Below are 27,929 nucleotides of genomic sequence, written 5' to 3'. Positions count from 1 at the left end.
GAGAAGGAAAGACTAAAACAAAGTAAGCTTTATCAGAAAAGTCTATATAAATACACCAGTAAAGCCTGAAAGTGAGTGCTGCTCTGAGTCCTCTGTATTTCCTTCTATTGTGTATACATGGGCTTCTGTATAAGACTTTTGCTCTTCTATCCCAGTCCCCCTCCCATCTCCCCCTCCCTGCTATAATCTGAGCCCAAAGATATGAGTGAGCAGGGAGAGACTCAGGCAGGAAGTGATGCTAATATTGCAGCTGCTATCCTAAACAAACAGAGAGAATTTCTAGAGCTGTTTATTCAGGTATGGTAAAGTATTCTGCAGAATAAATAGTGTTCTAGCTTGCACTATTGTGGCTAATCTATTGGCAATAAACTGCTTCAGTAGATATCCTTCCTTCTCCTTTAACATCTCTTTAGAACTAGTCATTCTCCTGGTCTAGAATCTGGACTTGGCAGTCTTCAAATGTGAGGCGATGATATGTGGCCCAATCAATAGCTTTGTCTTCCTTCAGCTGTTTTAAGAGGTCTATGACAGAATGAAAGCAGATTTTGAGTGGATGATGGCAGCATCACAACATATGTCCAAACTTCTGATGTACTTTGTTGTTATAGATTGAGGCTTCAGTGGCTGTGCTATATACCACAGGGATGGTTTTTGGAGCAATTGCAAAGTTTAACCCTTTATCTAGGACCTCCATCTCTGGCAAGGTAAGAGCCCTGTCAGACAGATTCTTTAACTACTTTACTTTGTTTTCCGGAGTCCCAGTTCCTCCTTTTCTCCTCCAGGTTAATTTCTCTTTTTGGATGATACCAGAATGGAGAACTTGTTCAGTTGCCTTTCCTTTCTCTTATTGTGCTGTAAAAGCTGTGCTTGTTTCCTGAAACCCCTCACTTTCTCCCAGATTGTGGTAGGTAACAGTGAGGTCAAGCTTCGTTCTACCTGAGTGATGTTGTGTTGTATGGCATCGGCTGTAATATGGGTCTGTCTTATGTTTGTTTATCAGTTGTTTCTGGGCCTTCTGTAGCATCTGCTTAGCTTTGTGGCGATTTACAGTGTCCAGACATATGCTGCATGGTATGAGCCCATGTTGACCGCATCTGAGGTTGAAGAGAAGGTGGTTTTCATTGTCTGCCCGTTTTTTTGCAGTTTTTCAAGTTACTACTCATGGTCACACAAATTTATACTCGCATCTATGGGCATAAAACAGAAATAAATTGAAGCAAGAATAGAAACATAAAGTCAACGTATACAGATACAATGTTATACATCAATAAAGTGTCCACTTATTTACTGCTGGTTATATTCATCCAGACTTAATCTCAATGTCATGACATAGTATCTGCGAAACAGTGAAATTGACCAAATTTTAGAAAAAACACTGATCACAATGAAGTTAAAAGCAAACCATGATTAAAAAGAATCTGAATATGGGATGCAGGTTATATTCTTGATTAAGGCCACAGGGCTCCAAAGTCTCAAGGCGGCGTATCCACATAGCTTCCTTTTTAAGTAACATTTTTGCACGGTTACCACCTATGTTTCAGAATGCTATCCACCACTTGGAACATTAAATGTTGAACCCCAAGGCCCTTCTCTGCAAAATTACATGACACTGCCTGATCTATTAATTTCAATTTTACCGCAGATTTGTGTTCTCGTATTCTATCTTTTATCGCACGTATTGTCTGTCCCACATACATAGTTACATAGTTACATAATATCAAAGGCTATTGTGATACTAAGCTCTATAGTTAGTATAGGTATATAGAATTTAATTAAAAGTAGGGAGGGGTGTGTTTATGGATGCTGGGTTTTCATTTGGAGGGGTTGAACTTGATGGACTTTTGTCTTTTTTAAACCCAATTTAACTATGTAATTGGTTTTTCTCAATCATGACGTGTAAAAAGATCTTTCTGGAATAAATACCTTGGACTGTTCCTCCAGTCAGCATTATCATTTTATCATAATCAGCAAGCATCTCATGAAGTTAGGTGTTGATTATATTTGCATGATTGGAGCTTTGAGGTGTTGTTAAACCTTCCTCTCCCTGGAAGATCAAATTTTGTTACCATGAGTCTTTAACCTGGATGTATGCTTGCTGGGCATAGTAGAAGATGTAGCCCCTTTAATCAAAACCAGAACACTTTTGTAAACACACTACTTCTATGCCAAGAAATTATTAGTGATGAAGTGGAGCCCTCAACCATCCACTGGCAATGGATCCAGCTACTGAATAGCAAGTTCAAAGTTATAAAACTTAGCATATCTTGCAAGGTGATTTCTCCTAAAATATGGCAAAGTATGGGATCTATGACTGGAGACTTTCCCAGCGGCAGTCCCCTTTGTTTGAACGTACTAACAGAGTACTGCAACAACTCTTGATACCTACCTAATACAGTGTTGAATGACCTCTTAACTCATGCCCTTTCATCTTAGGACATAATGTACTGTGTGACCCCTATTTCAATGTCATAGCAATGCCTCCTTGTGTTATGTTGTGTTATGAAAATGTATAAATTAAAACCTTAAAAAAAAAAAGTTAAAGGCATTTAATACCATTTTAAATGGTAGAATGAATTGCAGGTATGGGACCTGTTATCCAAAAAGCTCAAGACCTGGACCTAGGCATAGAGGCAGAGCAGGCAATTAATTTCACTTTCCATTTAGCACTTACTAGATGTCACTGCACTTCCCACATCCACATTTCCCCACTCTCTTTACCATTTCATTGTGTAGCCCTCATTCTGCTGCACAAACAAGATTCTGAGATGATACAAGGCTTTTCTCCACAAAATGGCTCCTGCCTGCTTGCTATCAATATGAGTTTCCAGACTGAAGGAAACAAGATTCAAATAATTTATACAGTGTAATTAAAGTTAATTTTGCGTGACTAATGTGATAAAATAGGATTTGGAATAATTTTTTTGGGTGACGGGTCCCCTTTAGGCTAGAACTCCACAACGTGTCTGGAGCCGACACGTCGCTATGCGACAAAACGCATGCGACATGTCGGATGTTCTAAAGGAACAGGAAGCGAAGGAGAAATCACAACGAAGATAATGCCCTGGTGCCAACGGAATATATATATAAATTTGTGGAAGAGGAGCAGTTCCACTCAAGAGACTTTGTGAAAAAGTAAAAAGATATTTTATTTAGATCAACGTTTCGACCCCACTGGGATCTTCATCAAGATCAATGCAAATGGTTTAATTCATATATTTATAGCCACACATGTGCACATCCCCCACAGACCACCCCTACCATAAAGTGTCCAATATCAGGCTGAAAAAGTCCCATGATCCTTGTGATTGGTGCTGCCACCTAGAGGTTAAACAGAAATATCCATAATATATAATGTTAAAATCATGTATCCATCAGTTAAAAACAATGTTAACGTTCGTCCAAAAAAGATATATATATAAGAGCAAAGGTTTCTTTTTGTAATAATAGGCGACAACGGCTCCTCTTCTAGGGATGGGAATGGTGTCTATACCCATAAATTAATAGGTGGGAGGACCATGACCTTTTTCTAAGTAGTGTTTATACAGAGGAATATCAGTTTGTCCTTTTTCAAATGCAGCCCTTAAAGATGACCAATAGTTTGCCATACGTTCTCGGATAGTGTTTTGAGTATTACCTACATAGGTCAGCCCGCATAGACATATTATGATGTAAACTGCATGAGTGGTGGTGCATGTAGCAGCACATTTATAACACCCATTTTTAAGTGGTGCCAAAGTAATGGTGCTATATAGTAACATTTTAAGGGATCTGTGGGCATCAAAACATCTTTGATATTCTTCCCTCTTTTGAATCCCCACATTGGTCTTTGTCAAGGTATTTGGTAAACTACTGTCACTGGCCAGAATTTACTGATTTTTGTTGACAATATTTTTTATGGTAGAAGTACCGGTATTATATTGTGTGGTAATCACCATTCTCTTTGGGTCATTTTGTGCTTCTGATTTTTCCTGTGGCTTATACTTTAGAGCTTTAGTCATTGCCAAAGTTAGTGTTGTATGATTATAGCCCCTCTCTAAGAAGCGATCATACGCTTCTTGTAACTGTTAATTACACCTTTTCTTACATAAGTTATTACGGATTGCCCTCAAGAACTGGGAAACACTATCTTTGGTTGAAGGTGGATGGAAACTATTATAATGTAAAATAGTATCTCTGTCTGCTGATTTCCGGTATAGTTTATAGCCCAATCCATCTTCTTCCAATGAATTGGAGACATCCAAGAATTCTATTTCTTTATCACCAATTGAGAGGGTAAAGCTTACAGGTGTGTCCAATTCGTTAAGGTCTGCCTCCATACTCTCTAGGGAGTTCCGGTTGCCCTGCCACAAAATGAAAATGTCATCAATATAACGATAATAGCTTACGATATTAGCTTTATATTTGGGCATTATTATTATGCAGACAGTGCTCCACAAGCTCAGTCACCGGTTGTAACAAGACAAAGGGGGCTTTTTTTCCCACCCACCATCAACACGAGCGCCCTTTACCGGCACCTGTATTCAGTCCTGTAAACCAAAAAGGAGGACACGCCAAGGGCAAAAAAACAAGGAGCCGACCATGTATTACTTATCTTACAATATCAATGGATGACTGTCATTACTATTTGTCGGACAGAAATTTTGTAAGGTTGCTGTAATTTAATATCCAGAACATCATCTGATTTATTTTTCCTATTTAATGGTTTAAATGAACCATTGTTCATCATACAAAGAATAAAATCTGCACGTCTATGGCCAGCTTTATGTATGACCCAATAAATTGACAATTACGCATATCTTAACTATAAAGGAACTATAAGGCACTCCGATCACTCACTGCTGCAGTATCTCCTACATACAGTACAAGATAGATTCACCTAACAGAGCTGTTTAAATAGAAATCAAGTATGATTTTCTCTTCCCAGAATTGCATTGATTAGCACCTGTCTGTGCTCACGCTGGCCGGATTTTGTTACAAAAATTCAGTTTCTGGGAAAATTACATCATTATCCTTAGGAGAATCTTTGCAGTTCCTCTGAAAAGTGACTGCCAGTGAGTAAAGGTGTGATTGCTGCAGTTTTTAATAAGAAGACTATCTCAACATGCCAGTGTGCCTTTTCATTCAACCCTCTTTTATATCCAACTTAGCCACTCCTTATCCTCCTGTTCAGTGATCACATCCTCTCCTCCAATTCAGGGGTTCCCAAAAAAATTACCATGACTAGTGTATTTGAATTGGTGACAGTAGGTTCCAGCATTGTTTGCCAGTAACTCTGTTTTTCTCTTGGTGTAATGCAAATAGAAAGTATTTTTCTGTGACAGTGTGCCATTCAAAGTGTGATGTGCTTATTTAAAGGGTACCCGTCACTAAAAAAAAAAAATATTCCAAATCCTATTATAAAACGTTATTCAAGCAAAATTTACTTTAATTACACTATAAACATTATTTGAATCTTGTTTCCTTCGGTCTGGAAATTCATAATTATAGCAAGCAGGCAGGAGCCATTTTGTGGACACTTGAATCATCTCAAAATATTGTTTGTGCTCCAGAATGGGGGACCTGATCATCTCCACGCACTGGTTACACAATTAAATGGCAAAGCGGGCGGGAAATGTGGGGAGTGCATTGACGTCTAGTGAGTGCTGAATGGAAAGTGAAAGTAATTGCCTGCCCTACCTTTATGCCTAAGGCATAGAGAAGGGGAAGACAATATTTTGACATCTGAGATTTTTAAATGAGTTTACAACAGCTATGAATGCTTTAATAAAAAAAAGAATTTGTATATGTATTGAGATGACTCTGGATTAATTGAAGAATCTGTGTTATCTAAAGTCATCTTAACTTATTTAATGCATTTAACCTTTTCATTAGCATTGTTCACAATGGTGAATGCTTTAATTAGATGGTATGCTGTGACACAATTTTCTGTGTTAAATGTGATAAGTGGGATATCTGGGTTTAGTTATTCTGTGTCAAACACACAAACCAAAGTGGCTGCATTTGTATATAGTGTAAGACCACACCATTAAGGGGCAGATTTAGCAAAAAGTGAGAATAGAGTTTACCACAGAAAACTCACCCACTTTATATCATTCCTATGGGATTTAAAAAAGTGTATTTATCAAACGGTGAAGTGTATCTTTTACCCATTGATAAATACACATTTCAAAATTCCATATGAATGAATTGAAAGCAGGTGAGTTTTTCTGTGGTAAACTGTAATCTCACTTTTTGATAAAATTGTCCATAAGTGTTTCATAAAAATGTATTGCTTAAATGCTGAGGTCTCCATTCTGGATTTCTTATGTGTAGTTTTTGAAATGCTTCTCTGTTATCTGTTTCTAATAGAATAAAAGATATTGGAGATACCCATCACAGCTTGAAATTATGATTATATTTCTCCTTTAGTAATGCAAAGTATTCATCACATTACCACTTGCATGTTCCTTAATAAAAGTTTTTATGTAACATAGAAACGGTATCAGATGCATATACCTGATAAATGTTACGGTGTTTATTTTTTTTTTCTTCTAATATTCTATATAATTTCCCGCTTAGATGATGATGTTGATCTAGAGGCCCTGGTAAATGATATGAACTCCTCACTGGACAACCTTTACTCCACATGCAGCAGTATCTCTGAATCTGTGCCACTTCTAAAAAATGGGCAGTTTAGCAGAAGCCAACTACCAAACTCAGGAACCAACTATCTTCCGTCCATGCCTCATAAACAGAAGCTTCTGCGCTCCCAGCCAATGCATATACATGCTGTCAGGTAAGCAGACAAAGGATCAAACATCAAGTCTCAAGGACTATTTTCTAAAACAATGTTTTTTTTTTTGTCCCATGTTCTGCAACAACCTTGTTTCTCTGCCGAATATTAAGTCCTGTTAACCCATGAATCCTTCCTAAAATTAAATTTGTTGGATATTTATTTATTAATACCAGCACTCTATATTAATCCCACACAATCTCATTTTGACAATGTTGAATCTATGTTTCATATGTCAGACACATGCAAACCAACAGATTAAGCCACAATTAACCTGCCATACTCGTGTGTAGAAATGAGCTTTGAAATTATTAGGATTTATTAATACCATTGTTTAAAAAACAAGTTATAGTTGGATCTCTGTCTTCTTGTTGTGGTAGTATAAAAGAAAGCCAGCACAACTCGTCTAGTGGTAGATTTTGCCTGGGTGCAAAAAGTCCAAATAGTAGAAGTAGACTGACAGATGAAGCTTGCACTCACAGGTCTTACCAAACATTTTTTACACTGTATGTGTTTATTGAATCAAAAAAACAACTAACGTATCGGCTAGCACTCTAGCCTTTTTCAAAGTGAAAAAGGCTAGAGTGCTAGCCAAAACGTTAGTTGTTTTTTTGAACCAATAAACACTTACATTTTTTTGGTAAGACCTGTGAGTGCAAGCTTCATCTGACGTTCTATCTATATACATACACACATAAATATATATTTACAGAAACAGAGCACTCATAAATGTGGCAACCGCCTGGGTGCTGGTTATAAGAACATGTAACCAACCTGGAAAAAACTGCACTCACAGGCCTTGTTAATTGTGCAAACAAAAAAGTGTTTTTTTTTTTATTCCATAGTTTCGGGTCCTAAACTCAAGACTTCCTCATGGAGTGCCCTCCATGAGCACTCCATGAGTTTAGGAGCCACAACATCGGAATAAAAAACACTTTTTTTTGTTTGCACAATTTACAAGGCCTGTGAGTGCGTTTTTTTCCAGGTTGGATATATATATATATATATATATATATATATATATATATATATATATATATATATATATATATATATATATATATATATATATATATATATATATATATATATATATATATATATATGTGTGTATATATATATATATATATATATATATATATGTATATATATATGTATATATGTGTATGTATATATATATGTATATATATGTATGTATATATATATGTATATATATGTATATATGTATATATATATATATATGTATATATGTATATATGTATATATGTATATGTATATGTGTATATATGTGTATGTGTATATATGTGTATGTGTATATATATATATATATATATATATATTACCCTTCAGAATAGACCAGCACACCAGATTTTCAAGTGTTCGTTTTATTTTCATATCACTCGTGCATCCAACGTTTCGGCCCACATTGGGGCCTTTTATCAAGGATAAATTGTAAGTGAATGGGTGATCATATAAATACAAAAAAACGTTCAAAAAAGGGCGCCAAGATGACGTCATTAACAGCATAATTAATGCGATTGGTGCAAACTTAGTACAATATAAAGTCAAGTGCATGTCATAATAAAATACAACCACTAGATGTCACTAGTGTTCCATTGCGTTATCTCTGTGTTTGTGTATTATTATAAAACAGTATCTTTAATCATTATAGTGAACCAAAAAATGCATATTGTACAAAAACATTTAATTCACGTTAAATAAAGTTCTGGTTGTTGCTTACTTTATCTCAAAACGCCAGATACAATGTGTTATCCCCTAGAGCAGTGGTCCCCAACCAGTAGCTCGTGAGCAACATGTTGCTCTCCAAACCTTTGGATGTTGCTCCCAATGGCCTCAAAGTAGAGGATTATTTTTGAATTACAGGCTTGGAGGCAAGTTTTGGTTGTATAAAAACCAGGTGTACTGCCAAACAGAGCCTCAATGTAGGTTGACAATCCACATAGAGGCTATCAAATGGCCAATCACAGCACTTATTTGGCACCCCAAGAACATTTCTTATGCTAGTGTTGCTCCCCAACTCCTTTTACTTCTGAATGTTGCTCACGGGTTCAAAAGGTTGGGGATCCCTGCCCTAGAGTGAAGGAAAAATAATTACATGTTACCAACAATCTAGGTACTTTACTGCCAATTGAGAGAGGGGAAATCTTTATTTAAGCATACGGCTAAGAACTAATTGGCCATTTAGTCCTTTGGGTGCCACACAATCCAATTCATGGATCCAGAATGCCTCTTTTTTTCAAAAGCATGTTGTCATAGTCCCCCTCTCTCGCTCTTTTGGGAATCTGATCTATGGGCATACATCTGAACATTGCTGGACTGTGCTTAGCTTCTGCCCAATGCTTGGCCACTAGTTGTTGAGAGATATCCTGTTTTTTCTGTTTGCCCTTTTGCACCCTGTCTGGATCCAGTGCTGCCCTTATGCTCGACCTGTGCATCGCAATGCGTCCTTTTAACTGCCTAATGGTTTTCCCGCAGTATATAAGGCCACATGGGCATTTAATTATGTATACCACAATTTAACTCTCACAAGTCAACCTTTGTTGGATGTCCTACCTCTTGCCTGTATCTGGATGTGTGAAACTTACACCTTGTATTAATGCTCCACACATCACACAACCGGTGCATCTGTATACCCCCGGTATAAGTGTGGTGTACTTACTTTTTGCCGTTTGCCGTCTGCCGTCTGAAAAGTGCATTACTGAATATATGGTGCTTTTCAAATTTGTGCATATATGCATTTGCATACACCGGGGCCACTTTTGACCCCATGGCTGTCCCAGTGCTTTGTACATAATACTGGGTTTCGTACTTAAAATAATTCTTATACAGAATAAATTCGAGTAAGGCCCATCATAGAGTGGATTATTGGTGACTAGCTCGAGCACCGCCTCCACACCTGCATCATTTGGGATGCAGGTGTAGAGGCTCTGCACATCCATCGTCACCAAGATCACATCCATCTCTTTGAAACAGGCTGGTGACTGGAAAAAAGCAACTTAAAGCAAACAAATCAACTGAAAAGGATAAGTATTTGTTATTAACTGCTATTTTATATTATGGTTTATATTTAACTACTGTGGTTTTATTTTGCAGTTAGTTTTTCCTCCGTGGGGTGGGGTTTGATTAGTTGCACCTGAACAGACTGTATAAATAGAACCCCTGGGACTCCAGTGGAGCTTGCTCTAGTGTTAGCTGCTCTTAAGTGTTTACTCTTTAAGTGGGGGATCTTTAAGTGGAGTTACAGATACAGGCGTTCTGTAAGTGGAGTTACAGATACAGGAGTTCTGTAAGTGGAGTTACAGATACAGGAGTTCTGTAAGTGGAGTTACAGATACAGGAGTTCTGTAAGTGGAGTTACAGATACAGGAGTTCTGTAAGTGGAGTTACAGATACAGGAGTTCTGTAAGTGGAGTTACAGATACAGGAGTTCTGTAAGTGGAGTTACAGATACAGGAGTTCTGTAAGTGGAGTTACAGATATAGGAGTTCTGTAAGTGGAGTTACAAATACAGGAGTTTCAAACTAACGGAGGTTCAAACAAGGTCAAAAGTTTGTTCTAAACCTTAATTTTTATTTTATTTATACCTGTTTTGGTCTGTAACATGGATAATGAGTGCTAGCAAGATTGAAGGTCTCACTCAGTGCACAGCCTGCCATATGTATGCAGATTTTTTACAAGAGATCCAAAATGCTTACCTCTGTGGTGGTTGTAAGCAAATTGCCACTTTGGAGGCTCGAGTTAGAGAACTAGAGCAACAAATTGCAACACTGCGGTCGATTGACAATCTTGAAAGGAGTCTTTTGCTCACTGAGCAGGACCTAGCTGGGTCAGATAGTTTGGGGGGAACAGAACAGCAGCAGGATGTTGAGGCAGCTAGCTGGGTGACAGTTAGAAAATCTAAGGTGGGCAAAAGGAAAATGGAGGCTGATCCGGATCTTATACATCGCAACAAATATGCCAGATTATGTGAAGATGATGGGAGTTTGAACTCTGGATTGGAGGCTCTAAAATCAAGGAAAGGTCTTCCAATGTCATCTTTGACAATGTCTGAAATTTTGCCTGTGCCACGTGCAAGTTTAGGAAAACAGCGCGAGTTTAGGGAGCTTAATGCGTGACTCAAGTCTTGGTGTAGGAAGGAAGGGTTTGGGTTCCTAGAGCACTGGGCTGATTTTTCCTTGGGGTACAACCTATACAGTCATGACGGTTTGCACCTCAATGGAAGGGGGTCCACAGTGCTAGGGGAAAGAATAGCTAAGAGGTTGGAGGAGTGTTTAAACTAGGCAAAGGGGGGCTGGGTGAGACAAAGAATTATTGGGAAGCTAGGGTAGATGGGGCAGTGGGGTTAGTAAGGGGTCATGGGGGAGGAGTGAGGGGGGTATACAGTTTACCAGCTAAGGAAGTCCCTCTCTTACAAGGAAAACAGAATAATACTAACTTAACATATAATTCTCTACTAAGTAATGCAAATTTCAAAAGTAAAAGTAGTAACCTACGCTGTATGCTGGCAAATGCACGGAGTTTGTCAGGTAAAATGGGAGACCTAGAATTAATTGCATGCTCTAAAAAATTATGATATAATTGGTATCACTGAGACCTGGTGGGATGAAACCTGTGACTGGATTGTGAATTTAAATGATTACACCCTTTTTAGGAGGGACAGAGGGATTAAAAAGGGTGGAGGAGTGTGTTTGTATGTAAAGCCTGAATTAAAGCCATGCGCTAAAGAAATAACAATAACTGGCACTGGTGAGGGTGTAGAATCTCTCTGTGTAGAGATTTTGACTGGGCAAAAGGTTACAAAAAGAATTATCATTGGTGTATGCTATAAACCACCTCGTATAAGTGTCGAGTATGAAGCCCAGCTACTCTTGCAGATACAAGCGGCTTCACAGCTGGGTCAAGTTGTTGCTATGGGTGACTTCAATTATCCAGACATTGACTGGGGTAATGGAGTTGCTAAGACAGAAAAAGCTAGTAGGTTTGTAAATATGCTGAATGGACCTTGTAATAACTAACAATACTGAACTCATCTCTAACAATTGTGTGGGTGAGCATTTAGGGAATAGTGATCATAACATGGTCTCCTTTGAGATTCTGTTGCAGAAGCAATTCTATAAGGGAGTAACTAAAACACAAAATTTCAGACGTGCAAACTTTGACAGTATAAGGGCATCTCTGCAACATATTAAGTGGGAAATGCTTTTCACAGGGTTAAACACAGAACAAAAATGGGAAGTCTTTAAAATGCTGCTTAATAAATATACTTGTCAGTATATTCCACTTGTAAGCAAGGAACGTCGTTGCAAAGCAAAACCTTTTTGGTTCAATAGAAGCATTGGTGTTGAGGTGGGTAAGAAAAGACGTGCTTTTAAGGCTTTCAATTCAGCTGGGACAGCCGAATCATTTATAAGGTAAAAGGAGGCCAATAAATCATGCAAAGAAGCTATAAGCTAAAATTGATATAGAAAAGGATATTGCAGCAAGCAGTAAATTTTTATATGTTAATAGTAAAAAAATGAAGCAGGAAGGGGTGGGCCCCTTACTGTCAGAGGGCGTTCAGCTGGTTGATGAAAACAAAATAAAAGCGCAGATTCTGAACTCTGAATATTTTTCATCTGTCTACACAAATGAGGAACCAGTAAGTGAAGGTTTCCTTCTTAATAGTCCCAATTCTAGTAATACAACTAATGATGCATGGTTCACACATGAGGAAATTCAAAAGAGACTAGAACATGTTAAGATTAACAAAGGTCCGGGGACAGATGGTATTCATCCCAGGGCACTTAGCGAGCTTAGCTCTGTGATTGCCAAACCTCTTTACTTAATTTTTCAGGATTCATTGAGTTATGGCATAGTGCCGAGAGACTGGCGAATTGCTAATGTGGTGCCTCTATTCAAAAAAGGATCCCGTTCTCAGCCTCAAAACTATAGGCCAGTTAGTCTGACGTCAGTGGTAGGAAAGATTTTCGAAGGGTTAATAAAGGATAATATACTGGACTTCATAGCAAATCATACTATGAGTTTGTGCCAGCATGGTTTTAATGCGTAATAGATCTTGCCAGACTAACTTAATTTCTTTTTATGAGAAGGTAAGTAGAGACCTCGATTCTGGGATGGCAGTGGATGTAATTTACTTAGACTTTGCTAAAGCATTTGATACAGTGGCACACAAAAGGTTACTGGTTAAATTAAGGAATGTTGGCCTGGAAAATAGTATTTGTACCCGGATAGAGAACTGGCTAAAAGATAGACTACAAAGAGTGGTGGTAAATGGAACATTTTCTAATTGGACGAGTGTTGTTAGTGGAGTACCACAGGGCTCTGTATTAGGTCCCTTGCTTTTCAACTTGTTTATTAACCCTTTAACTGCCAAGAACGTAGCTCCTACGTTCTTTGAAAAAAGGCTTTAAGTGCCAAGAACGTAGGAGCTACGTTCTTTACTAAAACAGCTCTCTCTCTGCACACACTGCAAAATCAGCGTGCAGAGAGGAGCAGCTAGCAGCAGAACCCCCTAGGCAACAAGCTTACCTGAAAAAGATCGGCGATCCTCCACTCCAGGGTCGCAGAGAGACGCAGCAACCGATTCAGCAGCTTCCATGTCCCAAGCATCAGCACAGCACATGCTCCTGCTCCGCCCACGCACTTCCTGGTGCAGTGACTCGGCGTGTCTCAACTGAAAAGCACTGAAAAGGACTCCTCTTCATCTAGATTTGGTAAGTGCCCCTTTTTTTTACTTATTTACAGGTATTTACAGGCATTTACATATACACAGTACACATACTAGTAAAAGTAGTTTTTTTTTTTTTTTTGATTTTCTGATTTTTTTGATTTTTCAAACTTTTGCACATATTTACATACTCAAATACATATATGCAAATATTTATACACTTTTTAGAGCTGTACATCCATGCATACACAAACACACACTTATAGGGGTTTTTTTTTGTTTTTTTAGTTCATTTTCTAAGTTTCCCTTATGTTATTTCCCTAAAAACTTTAGATTTCACAGCATGACTACTGGATCAAGCATTCTGACCTCTAACCACGCTGTCGGATCAGTTATTTTGTTATTTCGTTGATTTTCCTAATTGTATTTGCTTTTTTGTGATTTTTATTGCAGTTTTATGCTTGCATTGTTTTTCCTTATGTAATTTTTTAGCCTCATTTACACTTTGATAATTTGGGATAGAAACATATTTTTAGCAACTCTGTGTTCATCAGAATGTGTACTTTCCAAAAATATATGGTTTTGGGGGGTCTTTGTACTGTTAGGGGGTCTTACGGCACATTATATGCAGTCAGAGTGCTATGTTCACAGAAGGCGAATTGACAGCTGAGAAAATTCTTATGCACTGTTTTTATTTGGGGTCCGTACGTGCCCACCTGCTTTGGTATATTTATGCATATTGGGCATCAAACTGTTCAGTAGACCCTTGGCGTCAATATTTAGGGTGTTTTCTAATTGTATGTAAGAAATTGGGTGAGATAAATGCGACCAACTGCAATATTTTTAGGCGATTTTCAGAAATATCATAAAAACCACTGCCTTTAGCGTTGCTTTGCAGTATGTACATTTGGAGCAGAAAGATAATTTTAGCAAATTTTTATTCGGCACAAGGTGTACCTTCCAAAAATATATGGTTTTGGGGGGTCTTTGTACGGTTAGGGGGTCTTACGGCACATTATATGCAGTCAGAGTGCTATGTTCATATGAGTCGAATTGACAGCCGAGAAAATTCTTATGCACTGTTTTTATTTGGGTTCCGCACGTGCCCACCTGCTTTGGTTTGTCTATGCATATTGGGCATCAAATTGTTCAGTAGACCCTTAGTGTCAATATTTATGGTGTTTTCTAATTGTATGTAAGAAATTGGGTGAGATAAATGCGACCAACTGCAATATTTTTAGGCGATTTTCAGAAATGTCATAAAAACCGCTGCCTTTAGCATAGTATTGCAGTATGTACGTTTGGAGTAGAAAGACAGTTTTAGCAAATTTTTATTCGGCAGAAGGTGTACTTTCCAAAAATATATAGTTTTCTGGGGTGAACCTAGTTTTTTGTACCTTTGCCTGTTGCAAAATGCTGTATATGTGCTGATTATGCAGTATCTGGAATTACAGAACTCGTATGGGGTGTCTTCTTTCTGGGGCCCCTATACGCCACATACTTAGGGGTACCTATGCATATTGGGTATCAAACTGTTCAGCGTTCATGTTTAGGGAGTTTTATATTGCTATATATTGATATGTAGGAGATACAATGCTTTAGAGTTGGAGTATTGAGGAGATTTTTGTATATGTCATAAAAATTGCGAAATGTAGGAAAGCTTTGCGGCTTGGTACTTTGGAGTAGAAAATCGTGCATACCCATTTTAGATTCGTCAGAATGTGTACTTTCCAAAAACATATGGTTTTCTGGGGTGAACATAAATTTTTGTACTTTTGCCCCTTGAAAAAGGCTGTAAATGTGTTGATTTTGCAGTATTTGGAATTACAGAACTGTCTTCGTTCTATGGCCCCTATACGCCATATACTTATGTGTACCTATGCATATTGGGCATCAAATTGTTCAGCAGACCCTTGGCTTTCATATTTAGGGTGCTTTTTCTTGGTATGTAATGATATGTGGGAGATACGATGCTTCAGAGTTGCAATATTGAGGTGATTTTCTGTAATGTCATAAAAATTGCCAAATGTAGGAAAGCTTTGCGGCTTGGTAATTTGGAGTAGAAAGACGTGCATACCCATATTAGATTCGTCAGAATGTGTACTTTCCAAAAACATATGGTTTTCTGGGGTGAACATACATTTTTGTACTTTTGCCCCTTGAAAAATGCTGTAAATGTGCTTATTTTGCAGTATCTGGAATTCCAGAACTGATAACTCGTATGGGGTGTCTTCGTTCTGAGGCCCCTATACTCCACATATTTAGGTGCACCTATGCATATTGGGCATCAAACTGTTCAGCGGACCCCGGGCTTTCATATTTAGGGTATTTTATCTTGGTATATAATGATATGTGTGAGATACGATGCTTCAGATTTGCAATATCGAGTTGATTTTCGGTAATGTCATAAAAACTGCGAAATGTAGGAAAGCTTTACGGCTTGGTACTTTGGAGTAGAAAGATGTGCATACCCATATTAGATTTGTCGGAATGTGTACTTTCCAAAAGTATATGGTTTTCTGGGGTGAACATACATTTTTGTACTTTTGCCCCTTGAAAAATGATGTAAATGTGCGGATTTTGCAGTATTTGGAATTCCAGAACTGATAACTCATATGGGGTGTCTTCGTTCTGGGGCCCCTATATGCCACATACTTAGGTGCACCTATGCATATTGGGCATCAAACTGTTCAGCGGACCCTGGGCTTTCATATTTGGGGTGTTGTATCTTGGTATATAATGATATGTGGGAGATACAATGCTGTAGACTGGACACTTTGAGGTGATTTTTCAAAAATGTAACACATTTTTATAAAAACTGCTAACTTTAGGAAAGAATTGCAACTTGGTAGTTTGGAGTACAAATATATATTTGCCCATTTTGAACTCGTTAGAATCTGTTCTTTCCAATAAGGGGTAGTTTTTTAGGGTAAACCTACTGTTAGTGGAATGTTTGGCCTTGAAATCAGATGTATGCTGTTTTGTGTAGCGGTGCTTTGGAAATTTGGTAGTTTACTGCTTCGGAGTTTTCAACTATCGAAGTGAGAAATCTCCATAAAATTATATATATTTGGTATTGGTTCGTTCGGGAGACACAGAACTTTCCAAATCTGCCATGTTCTCATGCATAAAATAAATTATGCTTCTGATATATGCGTTTGTATCATGTGAAACTGTTTTTTTTTGTTTTTTTTATACACTTAGAAGCCCATATCTTTTTGCAGGACTGGAATGACAACTAAATTCTAGCATATTTTGAAAGCTTAGGTTGTCCTGAAAAAAACAATATCTTGTTTTCATGGGTAAACTAAAAGACCCCCCCAGGAAAGTCCCCTAAAGTGAAAGAGCAAAAAATGTTCAAAAACGGTCTGGCAATAGAAGTTCCAACTTGGCCAAATTGGCTGGCAGTGAAAGGGTTAATGACCTGGAGGTGGGCATTGAAAGTACTGTTTCTATTTTTGCAGATGATACTAAATTGTGCAGAACAATAGGTTCCATGCAGGATTCTGCTACTTTGCAGAGTGATTTGTCTAAGTTGGAAAACTGGCCAGCAAACTGGAAAATGAGGTTCAATGTTGATAAATGCAAGGTTATGCACTTTGGCAAAAATAATATAAATGCAAGTTATACACTAAATGGCAGTGTGTTGGGAGTTTCCGTAAATGAGAATGATCTAGGGGTTTTTGTAGATAACAAGTTGTCTAATTCTGGGCAGTGTCATTCTGTGGCTACTAAAGCAAATAAAGTTCTGTCTTGCATAAAAAAGGGCATTAACTCAAGGGATGAAAACATAATTATGCCTCTTTATAGGTCCCTGGTAAGGCCTCATCTGGAGTATGCAGTGCAGTTTTGGACTCCAGTCCTTAAGAGGGATATAAATGAGTGCAGATACATCCAACTAAATTGGTTAGAGGGATGGAAGACTTAAATTATGAGGGTAGACTGTCAAGGTTGGGGATGTTTTCTCTGGAAAAAAGGCGCTTGCGAGGGGACATGATTACACTTTACAAGTACATTAGAGGACATTATAGACAAATAGCAGGGGAACTTTTTACCCATAAAGAGGATCACCATACCTGAGGCCACCTCTTTAGACTAAAGACTTACTGCTGCTGTAAGGTTGCCCCTCCAGGTATGTTTATTACTGTGCTTGGACAGCCATACGGTCAAAAGTGGCCCGGTGTATGCAAATGCATATATGCATAAATTTGAAAAGGATCATATATTCAGTAATGAACTTTTCAGATGGCACGGGGCCTTCTACAGGAGATACATCAATGACGTGTTCTTCCTGTGGTTGGGCCCTGATAGTGGTCTGAAAAATTTCGTAGAACACTTAAATGGATTGGAGAGTCCCGTAACATTTACTGTAAACTACAATGCACAATGTATGTATTTTTTGGATGTAAAGGTGTATAAGGACAAAGGTACCCTACAGACATGCATCTATACAAAGCCCATGAATAGAAACACAATTGTGCACTATCATAGTAACCCTCTCAGGCACTTACTAAACTCTTTGCCAAAGTCACAGATGTTGAGGGTGGTGAGAATAGACAGTGACATAACCAAGAGGGAACAAGATCTGACCAATATGCAAATTAAGTTTTTGGAGAAATTATTGTTGGATACCAAAATTGGGCCCTTTCTTTGGATAGAAGACAGGTGATGACTGAGCGATCATATACTGACAAAAACAAAAGTAATGAAAACAATCTTTATTATATCAGACAATATGGACCAGATAGCTCTTTGGTTAAAAAAAGTGTGACACAACATTGGCCCATAATAGCTAGTGATGAACTAATTTAAAAAAAAATACCTAAAAAAAGGTTTTCAGTTACAAAAGGGTTAGACCAAAAAGATAAATTAGAGGAAATGGATAAATTTATAGAGGAAGCCCAATTACCATCTTTAAGAGTGAAAGACAGAACTACACTGGACTTACCTTTTACACCTCAAGAAATAAGTGACACGATAGATTCATTGGCAGTGGAAAAGAGCCCGGGTCCAGATGGCTTCAGTGCATTGTACTACAAAACATATAAAACAGAACTTATACCCTTGATGTGTTCCTATTACAATACTATTGATCAAACTCGTGGGTTTCATAAACAGGCAAAAGAAGCTAACATTACTATTATCCCAAAAGAGGGGAAAGATCCCCAGCTCTGTGAAAGCTATAGGCCAATATCCCTAATAAACATAGATCTAAAAATATACGCTAAAATAATAGCAAACAGATTGAAAAAATACTTACCGGATTTAATTCATGATGATCAGGCTGGGTTTATACCTAAAAGGGAAAAAGATAACATCTATAAAATCTTATCATTATTGAAAATAGGGCAAATGGATAGGCACAAAGTACAACCTTCATCAATACTAGTTACAACAGATGCCGAAAAAGCATTTGATAGAGTGGGATGGCTCTGAGAGGATTTGGAATAGGAGAGATCACCATAAATCGTATTTTAGCTCTATATAAAGATCCATACGCGAGTCAAAGTGAATGGTAAACTATCTGACCCTATATATATTTGCAATGGAACCAGGCAGGGCTGTCCGCTATCACCACTGCTATTCGTGCTGGTGATTGAGACATTATTTTCACATATCAGATTGGAGGCAAACATAGGGGGAATAAAGTTTGGAGAGAAAGAGTATAAGAGAATAGCCTTCGCTGATGATATGCTAATTTTTGTCTCTAATCCGATGTCCTCCTTACCCTGCCTTCTAACTCTTATAGAATATTTTGGAACCCTATCAAATTTTAAGGTTAACCTTACAAAATCCCAAATTCTGAATATCAATACCCCAGAAAATATAATGGAGAGTTTAATAAATAATTTTCCTTTTAAAAAGGCAAACCATAGTATTAGATATTTGGGAGTAAATATTACTCCAAATATGTCAGAGTTATTTAACAACAACTTTGTCCCTTTATTGACTACACTTCAGGATAAGGTAATTAAATGGAATAAAATAAACCTGTCTTGGATGGGGAGAGTACAAGCGTTGAAAATGTTCCTGATGCCTAAACTGAATTATTATTTACAAGTTCTGCCAATTAGATTACCAGCTGCTTTTTTCAAGAAAATTAAATCCTTGTTCATAAAATTTATTTGGAATGGCAAACAGGCAAGGATCCAATACAGACAACTAATATTACCATTAGACAGAGGAGGGTTAGCTATTCCAGACGCCTGGTTATATTATATTTCAATCCAACTAACACGTATAAAATATTGGGCAGGAGAGGAAAGGAAGAAAGAGTGGATAGTTCTAGAACATCAGTGGGCCGGGATACCATTGTTAAATTTTCTATGGTGTGAACCCAAATGTATACCGGAAAGGGTGAAGGCCCACCTCTTAATAGCTCCCACACGTAGGATTTGGTATAGCAACAGAATAAAGATGAACCTGTCTAAAACTCCCTTTATTTTACAACCCTTAGTATACAACAGTTCATTCATACCCAGTTTAGAGTATGGAGCCTTCAAGGATTGGCAAGCACTTGAGGGGAGACCAACAAGAATCAGTGATTTTCTGGAAAACAATAAAATAATTTCATTAAAAGAAATTCAAAAGAAATGGGGAAACCATGTTAGAGATGCATGGAACTACCGCCAATTGCTACATTATATTTATAAATTTAAAGAGGAAGATTGGGATAGAGAACTGACCAAATGGGAAAAATTATTGGAAAGCAAAGAGGTCCCTAATAAAGCAATATCCATTATATATAAACTTATAGTATCAAATATTTCTCTGGGGAAAGTCGCAGCTCTCAGGGAGTGGGAAAAAGAATTAGACATCAAGATCTCCCCGAGATGTGGAATAAGATCCAGTTACAAGCCCACAAATCATCTAGAGCGGTAAGAGTGAGGGAAATGAATTTCAAAATAGTTACTAGATGGCACCTCACACCAGTTAAGTTGAATAGGATGTACCCTGAACTTACAGATTTATGTTGGAGATGTGGTAGGGAGAGGGGGACACACGCGCATATATGGTGTAAGTGTAAGGATTTGCAAGTTTATTGGGGTAATATTTTGAAAGTAATAAAAGAAATAACGAACATCAATATGTCGGCGGAAGATGTCCCTTTGATCCTGTTAAGCCTAGATATTGATAAAAAGGGTTTATTAAGGGACCCACTTACCTTACATTTGCTGGACGCGGCTAGGTCAATAATCCCAAGGCATTGGAGGGAGTCAACTCCCCCCAGCTGCATGGAGTGGCAGCAGGTAGTAGAGGATACTAGGAAGATGGAAGAAAAAACACATATTATTCACAATGAGTGCTAAATACTGGGAAATCTGGGAACCATGGGTTAGGTTTCTAAACAAATCGGTATAAAAGGGACGTCCGGTTGAAAGAGGATCAAATGGAGGTTCTTTCTGTGTATAAACATGATTTACCAGGGGATGGGGCAAGCGAGTCAGTTGGAGTAATAAAATTTGTAACTAGTTTAAGTAACCTTGAAGGTTAAAGAGATGGTTTGCGGGTTAAGCAAGCGAATTATCGAATTATGGAAGTGTCCTATATACTCTAAATCTACTCTACTGTATTCTTTTTTTTTTTTTTTACTATTCTATCTATTTATATTCTTGCTACTGTACTATTTTTGTAAAAATTGTTAAATAGAAAATTTAAAAAAACAAAACAAACGGTGTAGAAGTTTAAAAGAAATCTTGAGCCCTTCAGATCCTGTTAATAAATACCAAAAAGTAAGTACACCATACTTCTTATCAGAATCACTGGGGGTATACAGATGCACCGGTTGTGTGATCTGTGGAGCATTGATACAAGGTGCAAGTTTCACACATCCACATACAGGCAAGAGGTATGACATCCGACAAAGGTTGACTTGTGAGAGTTTAATGGTGGTATACATAATTAAATGCCTGTGTGGCCTTATATACTGCGGAAAAACCATTAGACAGTTAAAAGAACGCATTGCGATGCACAGGTCGAGCATAAGGGCTGCACTGGATCCAGACAGGGTGCAAAAGGGCAAACAGAAAAAACAGGATATCACTCAACAACTAGTGGCCAAGCATTGGGCAGAAGCTAAGCACAGTCCAACGACGTTCAGATGTATGCCCATAGATCAGATCTCCAAAAGAGCCAGAGGGTGGGGGGGACTATGGCAACATGCTCTTGAAAAAAGAGGCATTCTGGATCCATGAATTGGATTGTGTGTCGCCCAAAGGACTATATGGCCAATTAGTTCTTAGCTGTTTCCTTACATAAAGATTTTCCCTCTCTCAATTGGCAGTAAAGTACCTAGATAAGGAAAAACAAAGTAGCAAAGCAGTGGGATTTGTAGATTGTAATAAAATAAATAGAAACATTGTTGGTAACGTAATTATTTTTCCTTCACTCTAGGGGATAACACAATGTATCTGCCGTTTTGAGATAAAGTAAGCAACAACCGGAACGTTTTTTAACGTGAATTTTATTTTTTTGTACAATATGTATTTTTTGGTTCACTATCATGATTAAAGATACTGTTTTATTATAATACACAAACCCAGAGATAACGCAATGGAATACCAGTCGAATCTAGTGGTTTTATTTTATTATGACATGCACTTGAATTTATATTGTACTAAGTTTGCACCAATCACATTAATTATGCTGTTAATGACGTCATCTTGGCGCCCTTTTTTGAACGTTTTTTTTGTATTTATATGACCACCCATTCACTTACAATTTATCCTTGATAAAGGCCCCAATGTGGGCCAAAAAGGTGGATACACGAGTGATATGAAAATAAAACTAATTTTAACACTTGAAAATCTGGTGTGCAGGTCCATTCTGAAGGCTACATATTCGTTTAGACCAGCGCTGTCCAACTACTATGGTACCGAGGCCCGGAATTTTTCCAATCTACATGGTGGAGGGCCGATAACGGAAGCCAGTGTTTTTAGACCACAGCCACTTTAAACCACACCCATGTTACCACAAGACCATGGCCACATTAATAGCACACCAAAAAACCAAATGGTTGGTGCACATTGAAGGGATCAGTGCCGGAACTAGGGGTAGGCAGAGTAGGTGGCTGTCTAGGACGCCATCATTGAGGGGCGCACTTTTTTTCAAGCGTTTATTTAATCATTTGTTTCAGTAATCATGGTCATCCAGTTGGATAGAATCCATCTCCTTCTCCCTCTTGCCGGCAAGTAATAGCTCCTTCTGTGCTGTGCACCGCGATGTGCATACACGCGTCAATGACGTCACTGATGTGATGGCAGAGAGCTGGCGGCCTGCTTGGTGTGACTCTCGCTGCACTCAGCCTTGCACTTTTTCCCGCACAGCAAATTTTCGGTAAAATGTAATAATAAATAATTGTAAAAAAATTAGCGGGTTTGATCGGAGTTTGTAGCAGTGTGAATTTTGTGAATGTAATAGGGCAATTGTATGTGTATAACGTATAACCTTTCCTGAAAAAAATTGCTTTTGTTTTATCTGTATCCTCTTAACCCTTTAAATGCCACAGATCGTAGAATCTACGTTCTGTGGCAAAGGTACTTGAAATGCCACAGAACGTAGATTCTACGTTCTGCAGCACTTCCGGGTTCAGAAGCGGAGGAGCGGCTGTTAGAGCCGCTCGCTCCGTTCCTGCTCGATCCCCTGCCCCTAGGCAACGAGCAGAGCAGGGGATCGAGTGGCCCCTGGGGCGCGATCGCCCAGGGGCCCAAAAACAGCAGCAGGCACGTGTTACTTACGTGTCCTGCTGCTGCAGCCTGCACCGGATCGACGATCTCCGCCCCCACAGCACACAGACAGGAACCACGAGGCAGATGTCTTCCAGGGAGTCTTCCTGATCGCCTGCAACAGTCTCCAGCGATTTTTTCAGGTTAGTGCAACAATTACACACACAAACACACCAACACACACTTATTACAGTAATACACACTTAGATTCACACTTACACACACTTACACATACATTTTTGGGGATTGGGGGGGTCACTTACACTCACTGCACTTACACACATGTGCACACGCACACACGCGCACATAACATGTAATTTACCATTTGTACACACGCACACGCACATACATGGCATTGTGGCTTTTTTTTTTTTTTCTTATCGCATCGTCTCTTTTTTTGGCTGAAAAAAATGTTTTATTGCCATTACGAATAGCGTATTCGCTAACCGTACTGTGCAATATCTTTTTTATGTTATTTTGGTGATTATATTGCAATTTTGGGTATTTTGGTGCATTTTTAGCCATTTTATTGAATTTTTAGCCATTTTATTGCATTTTCAGCTCTGCGTATGTTGTGTTCACTTGTTTCTAGCCGTATAACCTGTTTGGCCCAGCTAAAATATTCAAACTGTGATTCTGACGGCCGATAACACTAGTCTGGAAAAAAAACATTGATTTTTGTGGTTTTATTGGATTTTTTTGCATTTCACTCTTTACTGCCTTATTTTGTTTTGCCTTGTAAATTTTATCTACTTTATATCCATTTGGGGGTCTCTGTGCGCCACATAGTTTGGTATATCTATGCATATTGGGCATCAAAGTGTTCAGTAGACCCCTGGCGTTCATATTTAGGATGTTTTATGCTGATACGTTACGAAATGTGGGGCATATAATGGGGTAAAATTCAAGCTTTGTGACGATTTTCAGAAATTTGATAAAAACCGTTATGTTCAGCATTGCTTTGCAGTTTGGCAGTTTGCAGTAGAAACACTTATTTACCCATATTGGATTCGTCAGAATGTGTACTTTCTGAAAATATATGGTTTTCTGGGGTCTCTGTACTGTTAGGGGGGTCTAATGTCGCATAATACACACACCAGGTGCTCATATTGCAGCAGCCAGCGCGTCAGCCGTGAAAATGTATATACACTATTGTCATTTGGGGGTCTCTGTACACCACATAGTTTGGTATATCTATGCATACTGGGCATCAAAGTGTTCAGTAGACCCCTGGCGTTCATATTTAGGATGTTTTATGCTGATACGTTACGAAATGTGGTGCATATAATGGGGTAAAATTCAAGCTTTGTGACGATTTTCAGAAATTTGATAAAAACCGTTATGTTCAGCATTGCTTTGCAGTTTGGCAGTTTGCAGTAGAAACACTTATTTACCCATATTGGATTCTTCAGAATGTGTACTTTCTGAAAATATATGGTTTTCTGGGGTCTCTGTACTGTTAGGGGGGTCTAATGTCGCATAATACACACACCAGGTGCTCATATTGCAGCAGCCAGCGCGTCAGCCGTGAAAATGTATATACACTATTGTCATTTGGGGGTCTCTGTACACCACATAGTTTGGTATATCTATGCATACTGGGCATCAAAGTGTTCAGTAGACCCCTGGCGTTCATATTTAGGATGTTTTATGCTGATACGTTAAGAAATGTGGGGCATATAATGGGGTAAAATTCAAGCTTTGTGACGATTTTCAGAAATTTGATAAAAACCGTTATGTTCAGCATTGCTTTGCAGTTTGGCAGTTTGCAGTAGAAACACTTATTTACCCATATTGGATTCTTTAGAATGTGTACTTTCTGAAAATATATGGTTTTCTGGGGTCTCTGTACTGTTAGGGGGGTCTAATGTCGCATAATACACACACCAGGTGCTCATATTGCAGCAGCCAGCGCGTCAGCCGTGAAAATGTATATACACTATTGTCATTTGGGGGTCTCTGTGCGCCACATAGTTTGGTATATCTATGCATATTGGGCATCAAAGTGTTCAGTAGACCCCTGGCGTTCATATTTAGGATGTTTTATGCTGATACGTTACGAAATGTGGGGCATATAATGGGGTAAAATTCAAGCTTTGTGACGATTTTCAGAAATTTGATAAAAACCGTTATTTTCAGCATTGCTTTGCAGTTTGGCAGTTTGCAGTAGAAACACTTATTTACCCATATTGGATTCGTCAGAATGTGTACTTTCTGAAAATATATGGTTTTCTGGGGTCTCTGTACTGTTAGGGGGGTCTAATGTCGCATAATACACACACCAGGTGCTCATATTGCAGCAGCCAGCGTCAGCCGTGAAAATGTATATACACTATTGTCATTTGGGGGTCTCTGTACACCACATAGTTTGGTATATCTATGCATACTGGGCATCAAAGTGTTCAGTAGACCCCTGGCGTTCATATTTAGGATGTTTTATGCTGATACGTTACGAAATGTGTGGCATATAATGGGGTAGAATTCAAGCTTTGTGACGATTTTCAGAAATTTGATAAAAACCGTTATGTTCAGCATTGCTTTGCAGTTTGGCAGTTTGCAGTAGAAACACTTATTTACCCATATTGGATTCGTCAGAATGTGTACTTTCTGAAAATATATGGTTTTCTGGGGTCTCTGTACTGTTAGGGGGGTCTAATGTCGCATAATACACACTCCAGGTGCTCATATTGCAGCAGCCAGAGCGTCAGCCGTGAAAATGTATATACACTATTGTCATTTGGGGGTCTCTGTGCGCCACATAGTTTGGTATATCTATGCATATTGGGCATCAAAGTGTTCAGTAGACCCCTGGCGTTCATATTTAGGATGTTTTATGCTGATAAGTTATGAAATGTGGGGCATATAATGGGGTAAAATTCAAGCTTTGTGACGATTTTCAGAAATTTGATAAAAACCGTTATGTTCAGCATTGCTTTGCTGTTTGCCAGTTTGCAGTAGAAACACTTATTTACCCATATTGGATTCGTCAGAATGTGTACTTTCTGAAAATATATGGTTTTCTGGGGTCTCTGTACTGTTAGGGGGGTCTAATGTCGCATAATACGCACACCAGGTGCTCATATTGCAGCAGCCAGCGCGTCAGCCATGAAAATGTATATACACTATTGTCATTTGGGGGTCTCTGTGCGCCACATAGTTTGGTATATCTATGCATACTGGGCATCAAAGTGTTCAGTAGACCCCTGGCGTTCATATTTAGGATGTTTTATGCTGATACGTTACGAAATGTGTGGCATATAATGGGGTAGAATTCAAGCTTTGTGACGATTTTCAGAAATTTGATAAAAACCGTTATGTTCAGCATTGCTTTGCAGTTTGGCAGTTTGCAGTAGAAACACTTATTTACCCATATTGGATTCGTCAGAATGTGTACTTTCTGAAAATATATGGTTTTCTGGGGTCTCTGTACTGTTAGGGGGGTCTAATGTCGCATAATACACACTCCAGGTGCTCATATTGCAGCAGCCAGAGCGTCAGCCGTGAAAATGTCTATACATATTGTCATTTGGGGGTCTCTGTGCGCCACATAGTTTGGTATATCTATGCACATTGGGCATCAAACTGTTTAGTAGACCCATATGTTTATATTTAGGATGCTTTATGCTGGTAATGATACATGGACAATACGATGCTGGAAAGTTGAAGCTTTGAGGCAATTTCCAGATATTTCACCAAAACCGCCAAATTTGGCAAAGCCTTGCGACTCAGTAGTTTGGAGCAGAAAGGCATGGGTACCCATTTTAGATTCTGTAGAATGTGTACTTTCCAAAAATATATGGGGTTGGGGGGTAAACATCTATTTCTGTGTTTTTACCCCACAAAAATGCAGTGAATGTGTTAATTTTTCATTAGCTGAAGTTACCCACCGGACAATTTGTATGTGCTAACTTCATTTTGGGGCCTCTAAATGCCATATACTTTGGTAAACTTATGAACGATGGCCACCAAAATGTTCTGAGGAACCCTGGCAATCATATTTAGGGTGCTTTTTCTTAGTACGTAATGACACATGGGTGATATGGTGCTGGGAAGTTGAAGCTTTGAGGCAATTTTCAGATATTTCACCAAAACCGACAACTTTGGGAAAGCCTTGCGACTCAGTAGTTTGGAGCAATAAGGCATGGGTACCCATTTTAGATTCGGTAGAATGTGTACTTTCCAAAAATGTATGGGTTTGGGGGGTAAACATATATTTCTGTGTTTTTACCCCACAAAAATGCAGTCAATGTGTTGATTTTTCATTAGCTGAAGTTACCCACGGGACTGTTTGTATGCGCTAACTTCATTTTGGGGCCTCTAAATGCCAGATACTTTGGTAAACCTATGAACAATGGCCACCAAACTGTTCGGAGTAACCCTGGCAATCATATTTAGGGTGCTTTTTCTTAGTACGTAATGACACATGGGTGATATGGTGCTGGGAAGTTGAAGCTTTGAGGCAATTTTCAGATATTTCACCAAAACCGACAACTTTGGGAAAGCCTTGCGACTCAGTAGTTTGGAGCAATAAGGCATGGGTACCCATTTTAGATTCGGTAGAATGTGTACTTTCCAAAAATGTATGGGTTTGGGGGGTAAACATATATTTCTGTGTTTTTACCCCACAAAAATGCAGTCAATGTGTTGATTTTTCATTAGCTGAAGTTACCCACGGGACTGTTTGTATGCGCTAACTTCATTTTGGGGCCTCTAAATGCCAGATACTTTGGTAAACCTATGAACA

The 27,929-nt window shown here is 38.5% G+C and overlaps 1 protein-coding gene and 1 long non-coding RNA gene across 2 annotated transcripts in view; one reads left to right on the top strand and one right to left on the bottom strand.

Moving 5' to 3' along the window:
• Nucleotides 1–27,929, top strand: part of grb10.S (growth factor receptor bound protein 10 S homeolog) — a 180,888-nt gene that overhangs the window by 82,119 nt on the left and 70,840 nt on the right. Inside the window, exon 3 of the mRNA XM_018269367.2 lies at nucleotides 6,559–6,775. Coding sequence (XP_018124856.1) covers nucleotides 6,594–6,775 — 182 coding nt within the window. The 5' untranslated portion in view covers nucleotides 6,559–6,593. The remainder of the gene's footprint in view (nucleotides 1–6,558; nucleotides 6,776–27,929) is intronic.
• LOC121395062 lies at nucleotides 18,570–20,680 on the bottom strand. Its single transcript, XR_005962226.1, has 3 exons — nucleotides 20,626–20,680; nucleotides 19,939–20,009; nucleotides 18,570–18,756 (listed from the first exon to the last, which is right to left on the bottom strand). It is a non-coding gene; the product is annotated as an uncharacterized LOC121395062 (long non-coding RNA).

The sequence above is a fragment of the Xenopus laevis genome, chromosome 6S (genome assembly GCF_017654675.1).
Source record: "Xenopus laevis strain J_2021 chromosome 6S, Xenopus_laevis_v10.1, whole genome shotgun sequence".
Lineage (NCBI taxonomy): Eukaryota > Metazoa > Chordata > Amphibia > Anura > Pipidae > Xenopus > Xenopus laevis.
The sequence above is the reverse complement of the archived record's forward strand: the minus strand, read 5'-3'. Positions and strand labels throughout refer to the sequence as shown.